This window comes from Pan paniscus, chromosome 14, assembly GCF_029289425.2.
Source record: "Pan paniscus chromosome 14, NHGRI_mPanPan1-v2.0_pri, whole genome shotgun sequence".
NCBI lineage: Eukaryota > Metazoa > Chordata > Mammalia > Primates > Hominidae > Pan > Pan paniscus.
The window spans coordinates 52,522,309-52,544,702 of NC_073263.2; the positions used below are offsets into that span (position 1 = coordinate 52,522,309).

Here is a 22,394-nt window from a genome sequence, read left to right on the forward strand (position 1 = left end):
GGCACTGGGGGGAAATCCATGAAGGTGGATGGCACAGTGCATGGGCTAAGTGGGCCAGAAAGAAAGGGAGGCAGACCCAGGAAGAAGCAAGTTAGGAGCAGTGCACCAGGCTAGAGTGCAGACTACCAAAAAAAAATGTTGAAACTAAGACCTCACCACCACCAGCAACAACAAATATGTATATATATATATATATATATATATGAATAATATTTGGCATGTAAGATGGGGCTCGAGGCACCTTAAGGATCACCCCAAGCGTCTGGAGGCCACGAGAACATCTTGGTCATGCTATTTAGCCCAAGCACTTACTCTTTTTTGCAGGCTTTGGGCTTAAATTTCCAGGTGTTGAAGGCCCCTTCCACAGCCTTGGGCAAATAAATGGGGTGCCTCTCGAGTCTCCTCTGAGTGCCCACGGTCCTGCGCTCAGTGCTCCTTCGAAACTGGCCATCTACAGTATGCACAGTGTGGGCAGCGATATCCTCGGAGTGTCTGCGTGGTGCCCGCAGGATCCAGTTAGAATGCAAGCTGTGCTCCCTGGAGCTGGTGGCCACTGGAAGAGAAAAGCATGTGACCCAGGAAGGAAGGGCTTGCCACTGGGAGGCACATAAGGCAAAGGAGAGGGCAGATTGGACTGAACACTCACAGGAAATGGGTGTAGGCAACCATGTTCCTAATAGCCAAGCAAAGCAGATTTGACTCTGCAGTTGTGGTGCAGGAGGAATGCAATGGAATATATGTCCATTAAAAATGAGGACATAGGCCGGGTGCGGGGGCTCACGCCTGTAATCCCAGCACTTTGGGAGTTCGAGGCAGGCCAGTCACCTGAGGCCAGGAGTTGAGACCAGCCTGGCCAACATGGTGAAACCCCATCTCTATTAAAAATACAAAAATTAGCCGGGCGTAGTGGCAGGCGCCTATAAATCACAGCTACTGGGAAGGCAGAGGTAGCAATGAGCCGAGACTGTACCACTGCACTCCAGCCTGGATGACAGAGCGAGACTCCGTCTCAAAAAAAAAAAAAAAAAAAAAAAAAGGCCAGGCGTGGTGGCTCACACCTGTAATCCCAACACTTTGGGAGGCTGAGGCGTGTGGATCACTAGGTTAGGAGATTGAGACCATCCTGGCTAACACGGTGAAACCCCGTCTCTACTGAAAAATACAAAAAATTAGCCGGGCGTGGTGGTGAGCGCCCGTAGTCCCAGCTACTCAGGAGGCTGAGGCAGGAGAATGGCGTGAACCCGGCAGGCAGAGCTTGCAGTGAGCTGAGATCGCGCCACTGCACACAGCCTGGGCGATGGAGCGAGACTGTCTCAAAAAAAAAAAAAAAAAAAAAAACAAGAAGACATAGATCTATATTTATTGGCTTGGAAAGTAGCCCGAGATGTATTGTAAATTGTTAAATGAAAGGACATACTAGTTTTATGGAAAAAAAATTAAAATGAGTCTGTGAGTTTGTGTGTGTGTATGTGAGAGTGTGTGTGTGTGTGTGAAAGAGTGTGTGTGTGAGAGACAGAGTGTGTGTGTGTGTGTTAAAACCACACTCAAAAAGACATATCCCCAAATGTTAACAGTGATGATTATCTCTGGGTGGCAGTTTTGCAGGTCATATTTTTTACTTTCTTCTTTATGCTTTGGTATGTTTTTTGTTATCAGAGGAGAAAAGTGGTCATTTCATGAACTTAATAAAAATGACTTGGTCACATTCATTTTTATTAAAAATTATAACTCTGAAAATGACCCTTGCATCCTTAGTGGATTTTGTCATCCTTTCACCAATATCCTGAATTTCCTAGGCCCCCTCACTCCCAGGGGCAGGGCTGCTGTCTGTCAGGGACTGGAGGGGCTGCGTGGGAGAGGAGGAGGATAAGAATAAGCTTGGGGAGCAGAGTTAACCTTCTGTGAAACTGCAAAGAACCCAATTTGAAACCCCAAATCCCACAGATACACATCTATCAAGGCCAGAACAACAACAACAAATCACAAGCTTCTTTCAAGCATTAGAGAAAACACTCATGAATTATTTAATATTGGTACCAAAAGCTCTGACCTTAGTATAAGGGGCCAGTGAGCCCCCTGAATAAAACTATCATTAATTTACACCATGGTGGGCAAGTCAAAGATTAAACAAACTGTCTGACAGTCGCATGATGGAATGTAAAGGGTGCTCAACTGATGAATGTGTTTGGATTCTTTGCTCTCCATCAGGAGGGGTGCCCCAGGACACGCCTTGGTGAGGAGGGAAGCATGAACTCAGGCCTCACCCCACTCCAGCTCCAGCAGTCCAGGCTGGGTCTGGGCAGCCACCGTGGGCCTCTCCTGCCCTATGCACCACCCTACTACCTAGCCTACGTATGGTCAGAAGCTGGATTCTCAAATACAGTTTGTCCATTTCATTTCTTTTTTTTAAGTTGTGGTGAAGTGTACAGAACATAAAATTTACCATCATCACCATTTTTTAAGTGTGCCATTCAGTCATGTTCAGTATATTCACGTTGTTTTGCAAGCAATCTCTGGAACTTTTTCATCTCAAAAAACTGAAAGTGTACCCTTTAAATGACACCCCTCATCGATTCTCCTTCCTTCATCATTTCCCTATTGCTGTCCTTCTTGGAGTCTTAGGAAAGTCCCACCTGTCTCAGCCGTGGTAAGTGGACCACAGGGAAAACATTGTCCAAACATGGCACCAGAGTGTTGGAGAGGCAGGCTAGAGCCGTGGCAGCACAGAAAACTGAAGTAAGAGATCCCCACAGAGGATGGGCTCAGGGCCAGGCTCCAGCTTGGAGGTGCAGGGTTTCCCTTTAATCAGGGAGGTGGGATTCCTGATGGCCTATTCTATAAGTCCACCCTAGAGCCCCCAGCCCATCCTCACAGCATCACAGCCCCACCCGCCTTCAGCCACCATCTTCCCACTGCCTTCCTGGCACTCACCGTCAAAGTCCACATCTTCATTTGGCAGGCTGGCCTCAGCAGCCCGGGGTCGTCTCTCTGTATCCAGCTCTGCAATGATGGAGTCAAAGAAGGCAATGGCCTCGGCCACATCGGCACTGAACTGTGAGTATTTCTTTGGGGTTGCTTTCTGCAAGAGGTGAAGGGGAGAAGAGAGAGTTGCCTGAGCCAGTAAGCCAGAGACTCAGAAAAGGGTGAAATGTTGCTAAAACGAAATGCGCATGGGGTTAGGGATTTGTGAGGTTTCAAAGGTAACTATGAATAAGTGCCCTGTGGAAGGAAGGTAGATACTCCAGGTCCATAATTGCTGTAGGTCAATGGATTTCTAATTGTCTCAAGAAGGGAGAGTGAAAGGACAACAAGATCTACTTCTTTCTTCATCACAGATTTGCTGTCAGACATTAGGCAAAATAATGTCTTCTTTTAGCCTTGTTCCTTGCTGATAAACACCCAATTAGGAGATTGTACAGTTCCTTAAGTAGGTGGTGAGATGCTCACCACAGGAAAGAGATGATAGATCTCCAGATATGTTGAAAATGCTCTAACAGTTGTCAGTTTCTATAATAACTCAATTGTACATTTTTAAATAGCTGAAAGAGTATAATTGGATTTTTTGAAACACAAAGGATAAATGCTTGAGGGGATGGATACCATGTTTTCCATGATGTGATTATTTCACATTGCATGCCTGTCTCAAAACATCTCATGTACCCCATAAATATATACCTACTATGTACCCACAAAAATTAAAAATAAAAATTTTTTTAAATAAAGATGTTTTCAGTTTCTAAAGGAACCAAATTTACACTCAAATCGTGGAATAAATTAAAATTAGTATGGTTGTTTGAAAAGTACAAGGAATAATAAAATAGAGAGTTTCAAGAATCTATTCAGTAGCTTACGAGGTTCCAGGCTCTTTCCTGACTGTTCCCTTCATGATCTTCACAATAATCCCGTCATGAGTGACTGATACCATGGAAGTTCAAGATCCAAGATGGGTTTCAGTGGAGAACTCATGGTCTCTAGAACTGACCAAATCAATACGTGTAGTAATAAAAAACTCTCTGAGGAATTTAGGAAATAAGAAGACTTGAGGAGAGGAAAAAAGGGACAGATGTGTTAACATGAGCATTTTGATTCAATGTAGAGTTATTTTATTTTATATGGGCATTTTGAAAATAGGATGGTATTAAAAGTGAATATGATTTAGTTATAGACTGGTGTGTCAGGAAAGAAAACAGCATCTCTATGTGTACAAGATGTTTATTAAGTGTATGCATTTTGTACTACTAAGAAACATTTTTAAATAGGAGGATTTTCCTTTTATACTTGCAAAATATCAAAGGAAAGCTCTAAGAGCTTTCTTAGAGGAAGATGTTGAAGGACCACAATATACACCTTGATATGATTTGGCTCTGTGTCCCTACCCAAATCTCATTCTGAATTGTAATCCCCACATGTCAAGGGAGAGACCTGGTGGGAGGTGATTGGATCATGGGGGCGGTTTCCTCCTTGCTGTTCTCATGATAGTGAGTTCTCATGAGATCTGATGGTTTAAAAGTGTGGCACCTCCCCTTTGCTCGCCCTCTCTCTCCTGCTGCCTTGTGAAGAAGCTGCCTACTCTCCCTTCACCTTCCACCATGATTGTAAGTTTCCTGAGGCCTCCCCAGCCATGTGGAACTGTGAGTCAATTAAACCTCTTTTTTTTACAAATTACCCAGTCTTGGGTAGGATCCTTATAGCAGTGTCTCCTGGTGCTTCTGCTCCATCACATTGGTCACCTCTCCACCTGCTTTCTGACTGGCAGAAGCTTTTGGAAATCTCTCTTCCACAGATGGCCTTTCTCTTTTAAAATGAAACTGAGGAGAGGAAAAGTAGAAACCTCAAGAACAAAGAGAACAAGAGAAAGGCCATCCATGGAAGAGAAATTTCCAAAAGCTTCTGCCAGTTGGAAAGCAGATGGAGAGGTGACCAATGTGATGGAGCAGGAGGACCAGGTCCCAGAACATCATGGGTGGGGTGGCAGCTGAGAAGAGGGACAATTCAACCTTCAGGAAGTGGAGACGCTCTAGACTGGGTGACACCAGGCACAATAAGGGCTGGGCATGGGATGAGACTAAAAAACCAGGAGGCTCAGTCTCTTAGTGCAGCAGGCCCAGCTGCCAGGCATCCTTCTTGAAGGCAGGTGACAGAAGGCTCACACCTGGAGGTAGGTCCACACTTGTTTATTCTCCCTGCATTTTCTCTTGCTGCTTCCTTTGCCTTGGATGTTCTCATTGGCTGACTCCGAATTCATCCATTGAATCTTGGCTGGAACTGCTCCTTCTCCAGGAAGGCTACCCCTCTCCTGGGCTAAGTTTCCATCCTCTAGGTTCCCATGGGTCTCATTACCTAACCTAAGTCTATGATGACAGATATCACTTTAGAGATTTTTGGTGAAGTGGAGGAGAGAGAAACAAAGAATGGACAAAGCCATTCTTTGGCTGACCCAGCCTGACCCCTGAGGAAGGATGGGTATTATTTAATAGTAATGCAAGGTCCATGGTGGTTTTGCACCTCAAAACCCACCTCCACATGGAGAACACATCTCCAAGTCTTCAGAAGGCAACTGTCATCAGCATTTAGCTTAATGCAAAGGTCTCAATCTTGTTTGTGTTCATCATATTCTTTTTTATCTGGGTTACCCTATTATTTGATTTAAGTGACTCAGTCCTAAGTGTCTCTGGAGGGAGGGTTTGGCTAGCAGCTCAAAGCAGCCTCAGTCAGTTGCTGTTAATTGTTAAAGAGTTAGGAAAAGAGTCAATGTTGGTGTCTTAGCTATTAAAGGCTAAGAAAGCATCCGGCCATTGGCTAGCTTAATATGAATGTTGTCTTGTTGTGAATCTCCTGAATCTCCTCAAGTATTATCCTCTGAGGATAACATTTATAAACTAAAAAAAAGAAAACATTAGCATAGAAATCACCACCTCAGCCACTGAACTCTCTGTCATCCAAGCTAGTGGACAATAGCCCTTTCAGCTGCACCTTTGCTAGAGGTGAGATGCCAAATATTCAAACATGTCGCCTATTTCCAAAATTTCAGCTTTAGGATTCAAGACTTGTGTCACTTTCCCACACCTTGCCATTTCTGCTAAGCTCAGCAGCAATTACCCTCCCAGGATCACTCTGAAACACTGACAAGTGAGCTCCTTGGCTGACACTGAAGAGCCTGTTCTTCCAGGTCCCACTTCCCGGGCTCTGCTGGCCCAGTCAATACATGGTCATTATAAAACTCGTTATAAAAGATCGAAAGATCTTTTGGATCCTGCTGTGGCTGGGGAGTGAGTCAGTGGCGGCACACTGGTGACATTATTTGTGGCTGACCCATATGTGCCTGTGTGACTAACTCTCATCACAAAAGAGGGCTTTCCTCCACTTGTCCAATTATCTTCATTAGTCCCCCCACTGCCTTGCCCTAAATCCTTCATGGGATAAGGCAGGGGCATAAACAAATGTAAGTGAATAAACAAATTGCTTTATTCTCCTACTTAGCCCTGCCTGCCTTCCCTGCCTGCTTTCCCTGCCCCTTGACCCAGTCTGAGATTCCAGTCCTGAGAGTGATAATGCTATCCCCCATCAGTGTCAGGGTGACTCTGTAACAGTGGTACCTAATCCCAGTGGTTGTTAGACTCTCCTGGGGTGCTTTTAAAGAATATCTATGCTGCCCTTTTCCTAAACCAATTAATTTAGACAATTAAGTGATTCTAATACACAGTGGCTGAATCATCACTCTACAGGGACCCGAACATAGGGGAGACAGCAAAGGGGCCCACGATCTCCACCTCAATGACTGGTTTAGAGTGGAAAACCTCAAATCCTGCTTATACTCCCTGGGTTTGCAAGAGCAGACAGGAGTGTCTCCATGATGACAAGAACACAGGGGACATGACACAAGGGGACAGGATACAGGTCATTGAGGGACGAGAACAAAACTCTGGGTTAAGGGGCCCAGACTCCTCATGTCTTTGTGTCCTTCCTATGGCTTAGCACACAGAGAGGCCCAGGTAACGAGACTCCATCCATCCCCTGCTGCTCTCTCCTATTGGCCCAAAGTATGAGAACATCTCACCCACAGGGGCGCACTTTACCATTCCCAAACTTTACCTAAGCCACCTCCTGGGCAGACGTTTCCTCTGCTTGTATTCATGCAGTTTTGTTTGCTTCCTGAATTAATGTTTGGCATTCATCCCTGCCAGACTTCATTCTGGCTAGAAACAGCTGCTGCTCTAATGTGTTAAAAACGGCTTGGGATTCTGATCCTATCTCTTATTGTTCAGGGGACAAAACATCCTGGCGTGCTCAGGAATCATCCCAGTTTATGCCTGTTATCCCAGTGGGATTATGCATAGTACCTCTTTTCACTCTCCAACGTGTCCCTAGTTGGGGGATAAATTACCTGGTCCTTTATCATATAAACCACAAGTTGTGCCACCTCCCCCAAGTCTGTTACCACCTGCGATAAGCTGCATTTTATTATCAAGTTACTGTAAATATGCATAACATTTTCCTAAATTCTTCACTTTAATCCATGTTTTTTGATCACCAATCTTTTGAATAGGATTTATTCATTTGAGTTATTCATTTGTTTTCACCTAAATCTTATCCACAATATCTCATCTAAAATTTCTGGATTTGGTTTATTTAAAGTGATCTAGGCACCTGAGAAAAAAACTTGAGTGTAAAATCCTTCTAGTTCTTTATAATTTATAATTTTTTTCAAATCTGTCACATTTGCTTTGTCCAAACCTCATTTTGTTGCTTTTTAAAAAGCAATTCTCTATTAGTGAATCTTTCTAATACACTCAACTTAGTTTCCATAAAAGAAATTATATTTTATCATTCATATATTTAATTAAAATACACGATTATAAATTATAAGAAGTCCAAATTGTATAAACCAGTTTGGGAACAAATATAACTTAATTTTAATAAGCAAGTCATTCAACTTGTGAAGCTGAGAAGTACATAGGCATATCCTAGTTTTAAAAATGTTTTATTATAAAAAATTTTTCAATACAAAAACTATAGAAAATAGAACTGTGAACCCCATATACTCATCATCAGCAACAACCATCACCTTTCTGCCATTTTTGTTCCTCTATCAACCTCTCACTTTTTTTTCTGAAAGCTAATCCTAAAAAAAGATAATTTTACTCATAAATACTTCAAAATGTATCTTTAACAGATAAGAGTTTTCAGCAACATTATCCACAATATTATTATACTCAACAAAACTGATAATTTCTTAATATCAGGAAGTACCTAGTTTATGTTCTATTTTTCTTGACTGACTCAAAAATGTCTTGTGCAAGTTGGTTTGTTCAAGTTAGGATCCAAACAAGGTCCACATTTAGTTGCTACCTGTTTAAGTCTCTTTAATGATTTATGCAGGTGATTTAATTGAAGAATGTGCATCTCTTGTTCCATAGACTTTCTCACATTCTGGATTTGACTGACTCCTTCTTCTGGGTATTGGTTCACATTTCTCTCTTCCTCAAATTCCCTATAACTGGTCCTCAGATCTGGAGCAGGGCTGTCCAGTAGGACTTTCTGTAGTGCTGGGAATGTTCTACATCTGCACTGTCCAATATGGTAGCCACTAGCCATGTGAGTGGCTATTGAGTACTTGCAAAGTGGCTACCGTGATTGAGGAACTGAACTTTTAATTATTAAATTTAAATTTAAATAGCCATATGTGACTGGTGGCTACTGAATTGCAAAGTTCAGATTTAAAGGTTTAATTCAATTCAGATTTAATTTTTTTAATAATAAGATTAGTGGTGCTGTGTATCACACACCAGGAGGCACACAGTGCATATTTTCCTGTTTCGTGCAATGTTGACATCGATTGGGGGTTTATGTGATGTTGGCTTGATCCATCTACTAGAAAATTTGCCATCTACCTTTTACTTAATGCTTTTAGCAATCATTGTCTAGATTCATTATTTTACTACTAGTTGCAAAATGTTGCTTTTCCAGTTCTTCAACCTTCCTGCATTTATTAACTGTGCTTTTGGTATGAATAACTTTCCCTCATCAACCACATAGTCTGTTTAGGAATGGCAGAATACTTGCTCTTTTTTTCCCATATAATAAATTGATACCCTAGAAAGTTTTCGAGGTAACCAATAAGGTTCACTTGCTTGTTTGTTTTGGGGGGGTATTATTTAAAATTCATGTATTTTTAACATATTTGATGTCTTGTCATCAGTTGTAATTATTCTTTTTGATGCTCACACTGTCCTGCATTTTGACATCAAGAACTCTTTCATGGTGGATCCGGAGTCTCTTTGACACAATCCTGGTATCTTTGAGAACCTCTGAACTTTTAGACATAACAAATGCCCAATATTCATCTTGTACATTTTCTACTCCAGACCTGGATTCTGTTACTTCTCCAAAGAAAACTTAATTTTTAGTTGGAAGTGGCATTTAGACAGCACAATATACATGTTACGGATTTTATTGCTACAGGGTTGTCATTACTTGTAGGCCTTTTCAGTGCAATAAATAAGGAAATACTAATCTTTTAGAAATAAAAAAATCTTGAGTTCATACTGATATTTGCAACTCAAACTAAAGCGGTGTGTTCACGGTTCCTCTTCCCACACTTTGTATTATTGCTACAATACATTTCACTTTTAATTATGTTGTAAACACACAATATATTGCTACCCTCTTTGCTTTAGACAATTAGTTATAATTTAGAGAATTTTAAAATGTTTTAAACCCACAAATTGTATTTTTACCTTTTCCCAGTCCTCCTCACCTCTTTGTGTGGATCTAAGTTTCTATCTGGTACCACATTTACTCTTCAAAAAGTATCCTTAATATTTATTGTACTACAGGTCTGCTGAAAAATGAATTCTCACAGTTTTTGCTTGTCTAACAAATACTTCTTTTGCTTTCATGTTTTAAAAGATATTTCCACTGAGTATAGAACTCTGTTGATGAGTATTATTTTTCTTTCTTTCAGCACTTTAAAGATACCACTTTTAATATGGTTTGGCTGTGTCCCCACCCAAATCTCATCTTGAATTGTAGCTCCCATAATTCCCATGTGTTATGGGAAGGACTCTGTGGGAGATAATGGAATCATGGGGGTGTGTCTTTCCCGTGCTGTTTTCATGATACTGAGTCTCTTGAGATCTGATGGTTTTATAAAGGGGAGTTCCCCTGCACATGCTCTCTTGCTTGCTGTCATGTAAGATGTGCCTTTGTTTCTCCTTTGCCTTCCACCATGATTATGAGGCCTCCCCAGCCATGTGGAACTGTGAGTCCATTAAACCTCTTTCTTTTATAAATTACCCAGTCTTAGGTATGTCTTCATTAGCAGTGTGAGAACAGACTAATACAACTCCATTGTTTCCTGGCTTGCATCATCTCTGATGAGAAATTTATTGTAATTTTTATGTTAGTTATGCTGTGTAATGTGTCATTTTTCTCTTTGTCCTTTTAGCAATTTTATTATGATATATGTAGGTTTTATCACTGTTGTTGCTGTTGTTGTTGTTATTGATCCTGCTTGGTTTTTCTTAACTTCTTAGATCTGTGGTTTAGTATATGTCATTAATTTGGGGGAAAATCTCAGCCATTGTTCCCTCAAATATTTCTCATACCCCCCTCTCTATTTCTTCTTCTCTGGGATTCCAGCTATACTTATATTAGACCCCTTGATGTTGTCCCATAGTTCTTGGATGCTCTGTTTTTTATTTATTTACTTATTTGGTTTTTTTTCTAACTATATCTTCTTTTTGTGTTAGTTTTGGTCATCTCTTTGGACCCATCTTCAAGTCTGCTGATTTTTTCCATAGCTGTATCAAGTCTACTGATGAGCCCAGCAAAGGCATTCTTCATCTCTGTTCTGTGCTGCTCATTTCCGGTCTTTTCATTTGGTTCTTTCTTATGGTTTCCATCTTTCTGCTGGAATTATCCATCTGATCTTGTGTGTTTTCCACCTGTTCCATTAGGGCTTTTAACATATTAATTATAATTTTTTAAAATTTTCCTGTCTGATAGTTCCAATGTTCGTGTCATATCTGAGTCTGGTTCTATCAGTTGCTTTGTTGCTTGGTACTGCATTTTTCTTTTCTTGCTTTTTCACATAATTCATAATTTTTTTGTTGAAAGCCAGGCATTTTATGTAGGTCAGTAGACACTGAGGTTTTTATGCCTGCAAATGGTCTTTCCTTTGGCTAGGCCTTTAGTTTGGTTTTGAGTCAATCTAGATAAGATTTTAGCTGGGACTGGGCCTGTTGTTGCTATGGTTACTCGAAATACATCACAGATTTTAAATCTCTCTAGAAATACCTTGTGTTTAAAGTACAGGCTAATTTTCCAGAGAGTTTGTCCTCAATGTCTGCTGCATCCTCAGCTTTAGGTCTTTCCTTTCTGCTTTCCTAAAGAGAGGGTTTCCCTCCTCACTTTTGCCCCTCTGTTAGCAGTATTCCACTGTCAGTTTCTACCTGATGCTTGTTAGGATGGTGGTGAGAGACAAGAGGGCATTCACTGTTTTCTGATAAAGCCACAGTCTCAGGCAGGTGCTGTGTCCCTGGGGATGTGGCCTTCTCCATGGCCTTGTAAGGTTGAGAGTGACATTCTTTCCTGCTCTCCACATCCTGAGCAGAAACTGACAGTCTCTCTAATTCAAATTGAATAGTAGAGGTTTCACACTTAACTTCTTTAGTTCATATTTGTATCTCTATTAAACTGAATATCTTGGTTCCATGCAACATTAACAAGATTATTTATTTATTTTACCCTACTATATATAATCATTTCAAAATAGTAACTTCAACATTCCAATAGTAAGCCCACTGAATGCAGTTTAAGATGTGTGTGTGCATCTGCGTGTGTGTGTGTTTTGTCCTTGGACTGTATAAACCAAAATTCTGTTTTAAAGTCTCTTGAAATAATGCTTTTCTGTGTGATTATGCTTTTGACTTGGTAATTTGTTAGATTCCTATGCTTCAGTAGAGTTTCATGTTTAAGGATTGCTTTTTTCTTTTTGCTTTAATATTTTAAAACTATGTAAATAATATGCATGGCTCCAAAACCAAAACTATAACAAACATTCAAGAGAGGGCTTGCTTTCATGTCAGTCCCTTCTCCTCATTTCCTCTATCTTTGCTTTAGTATTTTGTTTATCTTTCTATCATTTCTTCGAAAATACAAGCAAGCATATTTGTATTTACTGCTTTTTAAAAAAACAAAAAGGAGCATACCATGTACACCTGTGAGTATTGCTTTCTTCACTCAACGTATCCTGAGGATCACTCTATAGCAGTAAATAGAGATCCTCCTCATCCCTTTTAATAGCTGTTCTCCATTGTACAGACATGCATAGATGCAAACAACAATCTCTTATTGATAGATCTTTGGGTAGTTTGCAATCTTTTGCTATTAGTGCAGCAATGAAAAGTCTTGTCATATGTCGTTTTGTATTTTGCCTGTAATACTATAGTTAGAGATAGGCTTCCATTTACAAATACCCAGCTTGTTCTGGGTGTCTTAATGAGGGAATGGTGAGCATCAAGTAATCTGGCAAGTTAGTTAAGTAGGGTTTGGTTAATAGAGCTTCTATTGTCCTTTTATAAATTATACTTTTAAAGGTCACCAAATGGATTCTATGATGATTTTCTAAGTACCAAGTCTAAACTACCAGTCAGGGGCTGAGCCTTTTCTGTTTCTGGATTGAACTCATGCTGAGCTCAGCTTTTTCTGCCTTCTCACACTTTCCATGGGGCTTTCTAACCTACACTATGACATTCCCGCAGAGATTCCTTCAGGGCTCAGGCTATTGTCACAGGAAAATCTACTTTACAAAGAGGTGGTTGTGCAAAATGAGATTTCAGTCATCAATACCCCTAGGTGAAACCCAAAAGTCTTCCCTCCCTGAACTCACAACTCCAAGCAAAAGTGGATTGCTTCCCTCCCAATCTTGATTTTTTTTTTTTTCCTAGCCCAGACCTTTTGGTCTTTGGAAATGCCAAATGTAATGCAGGCTGTTTCCTGCTGCAGCCTTCCCGGCTGAGTTTCACAGGGTCCATGTCCCTTTGCCATCAGCCCTGAAGTAGCCCAGGGAGACAAAGCTTTCTCTAAGAGCATCTGTATCTTATTGCCAGCTCCACTCCAGTTTGCCTTTCACATTTAACCCTCCACGGCCTTAGGGTTATCATTTTCCGAGTCTTCCCTGCTCCATCTCCCTACCCTAGGCCTGAGCCTCGGATTACTTTTCTCAGATGGAATCCTTTGCACTTTCCAAACAAAACTCCTTTGTGTTTCTCATTTCAATTTCCAATTCCTTGAGGGCCGTTTCTACTTTTATATTATTTATCTTTTTTTTCATTTCATATCAGTTTGCCATCCTGCTTGGCTTCACCACCCTCCGGGTACCTGAGATGCTCCCTTCCCCAGTCTGTTCATTTTCTTCTGGGCTCTGTCAGTATTTTTCTGCAAGAGATCTAAATTCTACAAAATAAACTTCCAGTTGTAAACAGCAACATTGTGTCAGAAAGGAGAACCCAGCCAATGCCAAGGAGACCACTGCTAAGCATCCAGCCCCCTCTCACCTCTTCTACTTGGCAATTCCCCTCAACTCCTCAGAGGGTCAACTCATGTGTCATCTCCTCTCTGAAGCTTTCACCAATTGCCACAGACAGACCCAGGCACATATTTTCTATGCTCATTTTCTATCGCATTGGATACATCCACATCGCACACTGTATTAATTCATACTGGACCAATGATCCTCAACCTCTTCTGTGAGATGACTTTGGCAAATAACACTCACAAATATGACATACCCCTATTGATAAATGCACACTGCCAGCTGCTGCATACATGAGACAGGTTGTAGGATATTCACAACTCCCAATGTTCTGGTTGTAATTCCACCTGTTTCTCATCCAAGGCACGTCAACACACCAGTGTGGTTCAAACAATGACACTGAGAGTTGCTGCCTCAAGCTATGGGATGCATTAGGGCAAATATATTGTCTTTATGTATGAACATCGAGCATCTATTTCAGTGCCTGATGCACTGAAATAACTATTTGTTGAGTGAAGGAATGTACACCATTATATACATGCCATTACCTAATTATATTTTCCAACCAATTTATATGTTGCTAATTTATACTTTGGGACTTAATTTGGCAAATTTTAGGAACTCTACTTTCGATTTCTGTGTGGTACTAATAATACTTCTTTGGGATAATCGTACCTAGGTATCTGAATGTCAATATTGGTGATGAAATTTCCAGGGTAAAACGTGGAATTGGTCCTGATTGAGAAGGTCATTTTACACTTGGATCATTCAACTGGGTGAAATTAAATGCAAAACAAGTCAAATTTACCCACAAGCAATTTAATATTACCAAATAAGGTTTTTCTGGTTTTAAACCTTAAAAGTTTCATCTAGTGCCTCTTTTTTGCCTTTTGCTATCCTTGGGATGGAGGTACAGGACCAAGTCAAAAGTGATACTTACCTATTTCTTTTATATTACAGAACCCAAGGAAATGTATGCTCATAATTGAATAGGGTTTTATGGAAAAAGAATGGGAGTTTATGAAACAAGAACTGTAGACTAGGAAGAAAAAAACTTAGAAAAAAGTATCATCACTGAAATTTAAATACATAGCCACATACAAATTTTCAATAGATGAGCTAAATAGTCAACTTGCCAGGGCTGAAGAAAAAAATCAGTGAAATAGACAACTGAGCTGAGAAAATTATCACAAAGAGATAAAAATAAGAAGCTTGTCAGAACCTCTAGTATAACTAAACCATGGTATTATCTATTATAACTAAATATTAAAATAGTTTTGGGAGAACAGCTGCATATCTTTTGTTTCTGGTAACAGAGGTTGTAGACTCACTGGATCCAACTAACAGTTTTAGGCTTACTTTTTCCCCAGCTTTATAATGTTTGTTTTTGTTTGTTTAAAGGCAGAATATCTCTCTGTCACTCAGGCTGGAGTGCAGTGCCGTGACCATCGTTCACAGTGGCCTCGAACTCCTGGCCTCAAGCAATCCTCCTACCTCAGTTTTCCAAAGTGCTGGGATTATAGGGATGAGCCACCTCACCTGGCCCAGCTTTATAATCTTAAAGCCATTACTTATTTTGTCAGCCCCTTGTAACTCCTGGCCTTATATGTCATGTAAATGATCATTTGGCTTTAACAAAACACTAAGTTAATAAAATGTTGCTCATATATATCAAACTGTTAGAAGCCTAACTGATAGAACTGAATTAACAGACTTAAAGCATAGTGTAAAATCTTCACATACAGTAAGTGAAATGTCACAATCCACTAAGAGAAGGAATGTACACTTTTATATACATGCCAGTTGTCAATAAATAGTGTTGGAAAACTTTGCTATTCAGGAAAATTCAAGTTGTGTTCTCAGTTCCTACTACATATCCAAATAAATTGCTGATAGACAAAGGGATTGGTTTAAAAAAAAAAGAAAAACGGAACTATTAAAAAAAGGATAATATGGCAAATATGCAATTGACCTTGGAACATGGAAGGACTTTCTAAGCATGAAAGCAATGGAAGAAATTACAGACAAAAATTGAAGACACAAAAATAAGTAGTATCTGCACATCAGAAAACATCAAATGAAAAGATGTATAATAACTTGGAAAAAATATTTTCACATATATGGAAGACAATGCACTAATATCCTCAAAAATCCCTGGAAGTAACAAAATATAAGAAGTGTCCCTATAAATAAATAACAAAACTTTAATACAGCCAAAAGAAAATGTATAAAGACATGAATGAACTATCCACTAAATAAGAAGTATGCATTTTTATGACGATAAAGAAGGTCATTCTTCAATGACCCTTTGCAAAGATCATTATGCAAGCAATAATAAAAGTACCTTAAGATACTGCAATTTATCTATCAAATTGGCAAACTTTTAAAATTAATGACAGTACTTGATGCTGATAAAATGCAAATAGAAGAGCTTATTAGAAACCCACTGTCAATGAAAAGCATAAATTGGTAAAATGTTTCTGGAAAGTAATACGTAAAAGAATCCCTAAAAAATAATGACCTTTGGCCTTCAACCCATTCATCACACTTTAGGAATCTCTGCTAAAAAATGCCTTACAGACATAGAGTAAAATGTGTTTATTTATAACGTTTAGCAATTGTTTAAAGAAGGTGAGTTGTTAAATTTGCCTTTTAAGCTTTTGTTTTCAAAAAGTAGTTAATGAGATGGAAAAGAACTCACAGTATATAACATTAACTGAGAAAATAATACAAAGATGTACATATGGTATGAACCAAATTTAGTACATTTATACATATATGGACATGAGGTTTGCCAGGTTTAAGAAATTAAAATAAAGCATGGCAGTTGAAGACTAATTTCAGATAAACAATGAATAATTTTTCATATAAATACATGCCAAATATTACATGGGACATCCTTATACTAAAAAATTCTAATTTTTGCTAGGCAGTCTTCATTTTATCTTACAGCCCCAATGCACATATGTGCAAATACACAGGAAAATATGACTAAAAGAAAATATACCTAAAAATTATACAGTGAGTACCTCTATCTAGATGGTAGGATTCTAAGATATTTTTATTTTCTTCCCTATACTTTTCTGTGTGTTATGAATTTCATCTTATAAGCAAATATAACTTTATTATCAGAAAAAAATGTATAGCGTGTGTTTTTGATGGTGGGCTCTAATCAATTACATAATGGCTATTTTAATTATTAGGATATGATTCCACATGAATATACGCAAACTATATTCTATTCCACTAAAAAAAGAAAAGGCATCAAAACCACACACCTATGACTTTTCCAGATCTTCCATCAAAGTTTATAACAGTTTCCTTCTTAAATTACAATTGGAGTTTTTCAGGTAATTGGTTTACTGAGCATCTACCATGTGCCTAAAACCGTGCTAAAGGTCGGAGTTAAAAAGATAAATAAGATATAATGCCTCTGCTCAATGAGCTCACAGTTAGTGGCATAGATAAGCAAAAGAACAGACAATTACAGTGTGCTGAGTGCTAAAACAAGGCTCAGACGCAGGGAGGAGGGAAATCCACTGTGTTGAATTGTGGATGTGAGAAAAGGCTTCCCAGGAAGTGCTGTCTCTGCTGTCTCAAAGGACAAGAAGTTAGCCAGGTGAACAAGGTGGTGTGGGGGAGAGAAAAAAGGGAGGAGGAAGTATTGTTTCTAGGCAGAGCAAACAGCTTGTGCTCAGAGGATAGATTAGGAATATAATTACACGTCTTGCAGCTTGACTGAGAGGGACTGCAGGAATCATATGCACAGTTATCAATAATTATTATACTGTCTGCCATCTTGCGGAGAACTCTGCCAAGCATAATAGGAAATTTTTTGCAGTTCATATTGAATTTTTACTGCCTTTCAACTATGTAAACCAGACACTGGCCAAGTGATACAGACAGCTCCCCAGCCCCCGCCAGTAACTGATGCTCACAGAAAACCTGCATTTTAATATCACTGTGTTTGCAGAAATTCTCAACAGATCTGAAAAATAATTATCAACGGTGTAAAACAGATCAAGAACCTGCTTCCTATCCCATATGCAATTAATATACAGACAATTTGGAGTCTTTTTAGATGAATTGGATTCAGACCCTCCTGCCATAGAGGAGAAAGAGCCTCTACAGGCTGTTGATATGGTCTCATTTTATGAACCAAGGCTGAGTGGCCTTAATAGAAAATTATTCTGAAAGCTAACTATTTTCAGAATAAAACTATTTTCACTAAAAATCAATCACTTTTGACAGGTATTCTTCGGAATTCAATGGGTTCTTTTTAAACCATTCTTATAACAGGTGACTTTCATTAGTTGAGGATCAGGGAGGGGTGTATATTTTGCAACTAGTTCATTCAGGCAGACATATCAGAAATCCAAGCTACTCAGGGATCCATGAGAGAATTAATGAGGTTTCCTCTGACTGTGGTGAGTGACCAGTATATTAGTCCATGTTCACACTGCTATTAAAGAAATTCCTGAGACTGGGTAATTTATCAAGGAAAGAGATTAATTGACTCACAGTTCCACATGGCTGGGGAAGCCTCAGGAAACTTACAATCATGGCAGAAGATGAAGGAGAAGCAAGTACCTTCTTCATACGGTGTCAGGAAAGAGAAGAGCAAGCGGGAGAGGAAGTTGCACACCTTTAAAACGACCTGATCCCATGAGAACTCCCTCCCTATCATGACAGCATGGGGTAAACCGCCCCCATAATCCAATCACCTCCCTCCTTTGACACGTGGGGATTACAATTTGAGATGAGATTTGGGTGGAGACACCTAGTCAAGTCATATCAACAAGTAACCCCGCCTGAGAAAATGTCCAATGTGAACCATCTGGACTGCGTGGGAGCCATGGGGTTCCATAGGGTTCTGCTGCCAACCCCAAAACAGCAGCCTGGCTCTGTCGCCAGCCTCCCAAGCCTCTTCTCTGTGATCTAGTCAGGCTTGGATCCACTTAGATGACCCATTTCTCAAAGTGGCCTGTGGTTGTTGCTGTTTCTCTGGCCCTAAAAGTGTGGGGAGCTGTCCTCAGGGAGGACCCCAAATGCCAGCAAGCACTCTAGTCAGATGCAGAGCACAGGCTTCAACTTTTCCTCTTCACCTCCCATTGAAACTAAGACTGATCAGTCATAGAAAGAAAGGAAGTTCTGGGCCAGGCGCAGTGGCTCACACCTGTAATCCCAGCACTTTGGGAGGCCGAGGCGGGTGGATCATGAGGCCAGGAGTTCGAGACCAGCCTGGCCAACATAGTGAAACCCCGTCTCTACTAAAAATACAAAAATTAGCCAGGTGTGGTGGTGAGCGCCTGTAGTCCCAGCTACTCAGGAGGCTGAAGCAGGAGAATCACTTGAACCCGGGAGGCAGAGGTTGCAGCAAGCCAAGATCGCGCCACTGCATACCAGCACGGGCCACAGTGCAAGACTCTGTCTCAATAAAAAGAAAGAAAGGAAGCTCTGACACAAGCAACAACCCAGACAAGCCTTGAAGATGTTGTGCTAAGTGCCATAAGCCAGACACAGAAGAATGAGTATGATTCCACTTATGTCAGGTACTAAAATGGGCAAATTCACAGAGACAGAAAGTAGAACAGAGACTACCATGGACTGGGGAAAGGGGGAAATGAGGAGTTCGTGTTCGATGGGTGCAGTTTCTGTTTGGAATGAAAAAGTTGTGGAGATGGATGGTAGTGATCACTACACAACATTGTGAATGTACTTAATGCCACTGCATTGTACGCTTTAGTTAAAATGGTAATATTAAAATATTTTACTTTAAAAGACTGTTTCATATTTAAAGAAATAATTGTCAAACCTTTTATAAAAACATTCTCCTGATTTCTAAATGAGGTACTTTGAGAGGGTCCATGATCTTTTAAGGAATTCATATTCTAGGGTACTACTAACAATACTTTAATAAAGTGTCCTAAAAATACATTAATTAGGGCTTAATAATCCTTTGGATGAATTATTATACATTATATAAATGATAATTTGGAAAAGCTCATGGGAGACTAGTGTGAAAGACCCTGGTTATTGTCTGGCTATTAACATTTTGAAGGATATCTAGTAGTATGCACTTTTACTTTTAAAAAAGTTGATACAAAGTCATTCAAAGAAAAGCATTTAGTACATGGAGCGTGGTGGCTCACACCTGTAATCCCAGCACTCTGGGAGGCTGAGGTGGGCGGATTGCCTGAGTCCAGGAGTTCGAGAAGAGTATTTAATTTCTTAAGAATTTGTTAACTGTAATAGATTTCATTACCCATAATCTGAAGACACTAAAAAGCACTCATTTCAGGAACCATGAAGTGCTGTGTGAAAATGGTAAAAGTTATGTTACATTTATTGTACCACACTAAAATAAAGCTTAAATTCATAATGAAAATGTTTCCAAATTAGATGGTGGTGAAGATTACACAATACTGAATCGACTAAAAACCACTGACTTGTACACTGTGAAAGAGTGAGTTTTATGTATGTGAATTAAAGCTATTATATTTAAAAAAATTAAAAAGCCAAGCTAAGAAAAGTGATGTTTATGAGTAGGTGAGAAAAGAGAGAAGTAAAATAACCCAGGGCTCGTCATAGCAGGAGAAGGCTGCAGCTTGAAGAAATCAACAAGAACAAGCAAGTGAGACAGGCACACACAGAGGCTGAAGCCAGTCACATCCCATACGTGACCCTGGAACAAACTCCACAGGGAGCAATCGGCTGTCTAACATGCTAGGATGCAGGGTGGAGTGGGAATAGCGAAAAACACAGCAGGACAACTTGTTACTTTTCACAGACATTTTTCTCTCCTGGGGTGAACCAATTCTTCAGAGGATTTTGACAAAGGCCATTGGAAGGGTGTGTGATGTATCCATACCTCTGGCATTTGAATTCTTCCCTGGGCTCAGAAGGGGCTGGCAGAAGCTACTGAGCTCAGCTAAGCTGCCAATCCATAGTCTCTCACTAAGATGCAGTTCAGGACCACACCCTGTGTGGTTACAGCTGGGGCTCTGAGAAATCACCATAGGAATTCTGGTCTTGCTCTCTCGCAAGACCGACTACCCCCATGAGGACAAGGACTTTGTCTTCTTCACCAGCATCTAGAACAGCTCCTGACACATAGTATGTGCTCAATCAGTATGTGTTAAGGGACAAGTGAGTGGTATATTAATAAACTGTTACTAAAATATTATTAAGGGCATCACTAACCACATCATACAAGACTCCCTAAGTCAAGTGCCATATGAGATATTTTGAAATTCAAAGCCAGGGGAAAAATCTCACTCCCCTAAGCAATGGGTATGGTTCTTCTCAGATCATCAGAATTTTGAAACAAGTCCAGCTCTTTTTATCTTAGCTTCCAGCAAGGACAGAGCCAAATCTAAGGCTCATCTATGGCAGCTGAATTAGCTTCTATGATCTGCATATTATTTTGAGTGGTCTTGATTTTCTATGATTTTTTTTCTCTCCTGATTTTCCAATTTCTGGTGCTACTTAACAATTCTGTATGCTCTTGAATCTTGTATGTTATACAAGATCAAAATACGTTTTCCAGTCAAAAGATGCTGTAGATATATTGACAGTATGAGTTCCGACATGATACAGAAGCTAATTCAGCTACACAGAAGCTAATTCAGCTGCCATAGATTCTTCATCTCAGATACTTTGTAGAATGAGCTGGGAGATATGAAAGTATCTTGTTGAAAAATGATTTCAGGACATAATACCTACCCATCATGAAGTTCCGATTGTAGCTGTGCTTGCACTGTTTCCTCAGTTCTTTTCCTAGTGTGTACTGAGAAGTGCAAAAGTAGATGATATATAAACTCAATATTTCAATGCTATGGAGACCTAGAGTAAAACTGGAATCACAGGTAGCCATGTGAAAAGAAGTCAAGATGGAGATAAATTCCATCCACGGATTGTGGAAAGAAAACAATTTAAAGCATACCTTCTGGCCACTTCCTTTCAGCCAGGTTTCTCTTGAAGAAAAGAAGCCCAGTCTCTCCCACTTTGGGAGGGCTTCACCCTACACAGAATCCACGTGCAGTATGATGCAGCTGCCTCCCTAATGACTCTCCCTGGCCCAGGTGTGCAGGATAAAACAGCCTTTGCAGTACATCCTAAGGTGCACACTCTTGCATCTTCTATGTTATACAAGATCAAAACATGTTTTCCAGTCAAAGTGGATACATTGACAAGGGTGTGAGTTCTGGCACGATACAGATTGGGATCAAATCCTGGCTTTCTCTTCGTCAGGAGCATGGCCTTACACAAATCTCTTAACGACCCCAAGCCCCAGTTTTCTCCTTTATAGAATGAGGCTAATAGCCAACAGGTCAGGTTTGGAGGGTGATTAGAAGTCAGGAATACAGCTGATTGCATGGGAGCAGGGGAAGTGGGTGTAGAGGAGAACATCATTGCTCCTCCTGACTGGCAAGAAACACCCAAGGTGCCCAGAGCAGGAGGAGGCTTGTCCTGTTGGTTCAGAGACTCTACATTCCTTGACAAGACACACTTCAAACATGCCATCCTTCTGCCACACACATTATGCCCTGGGTTAGAAATTCTAACCTTTTAGCACCTAAACAATGAGTCCCAAACTGCAGCTCTTTCCCAACACTGACACAAAAACCCTCACATACGGATTTTTGTTGTTGTTTTGATTTTTAAATGTTGCAAAAAGTGTATTTCATTCATTCATTTTTATAATGACCTATTCTGAGGGAGGGGTACATTGCCACAGGGCCTGGCAGAGACTCCCACCATGCAGGGTCCCAGGAGGGGCTCCCAGCCCCACCCGAGGCTCACCTCGCTTCTAGTGTGTCCTGACTTCCTCCTCCCATCGACCCACATGGGTGGT

At 40.2% G+C, this 22,394-nt stretch overlaps 1 protein-coding gene across 1 annotated transcript in view; it reads right to left on the minus strand.

The window, feature by feature from the left end:
* The window catches only part of C14H13orf42 (chromosome 14 C13orf42 homolog), a 28,651-nt gene that overhangs the window by 1,727 nt on the left and 4,530 nt on the right, over nt 1-22,394 (minus strand). The window contains exons 2-3 of the mRNA XM_034936732.3: nt 2,932-3,079; nt 313-553 (exon numbers count right to left, since the gene is read on the minus strand). Of these exons, the coding sequence (XP_034792623.2) occupies nt 313-553; nt 2,932-3,079 (389 nt within the window). The remainder of the gene's footprint in view (nt 1-312; nt 554-2,931; nt 3,080-22,394) is intronic.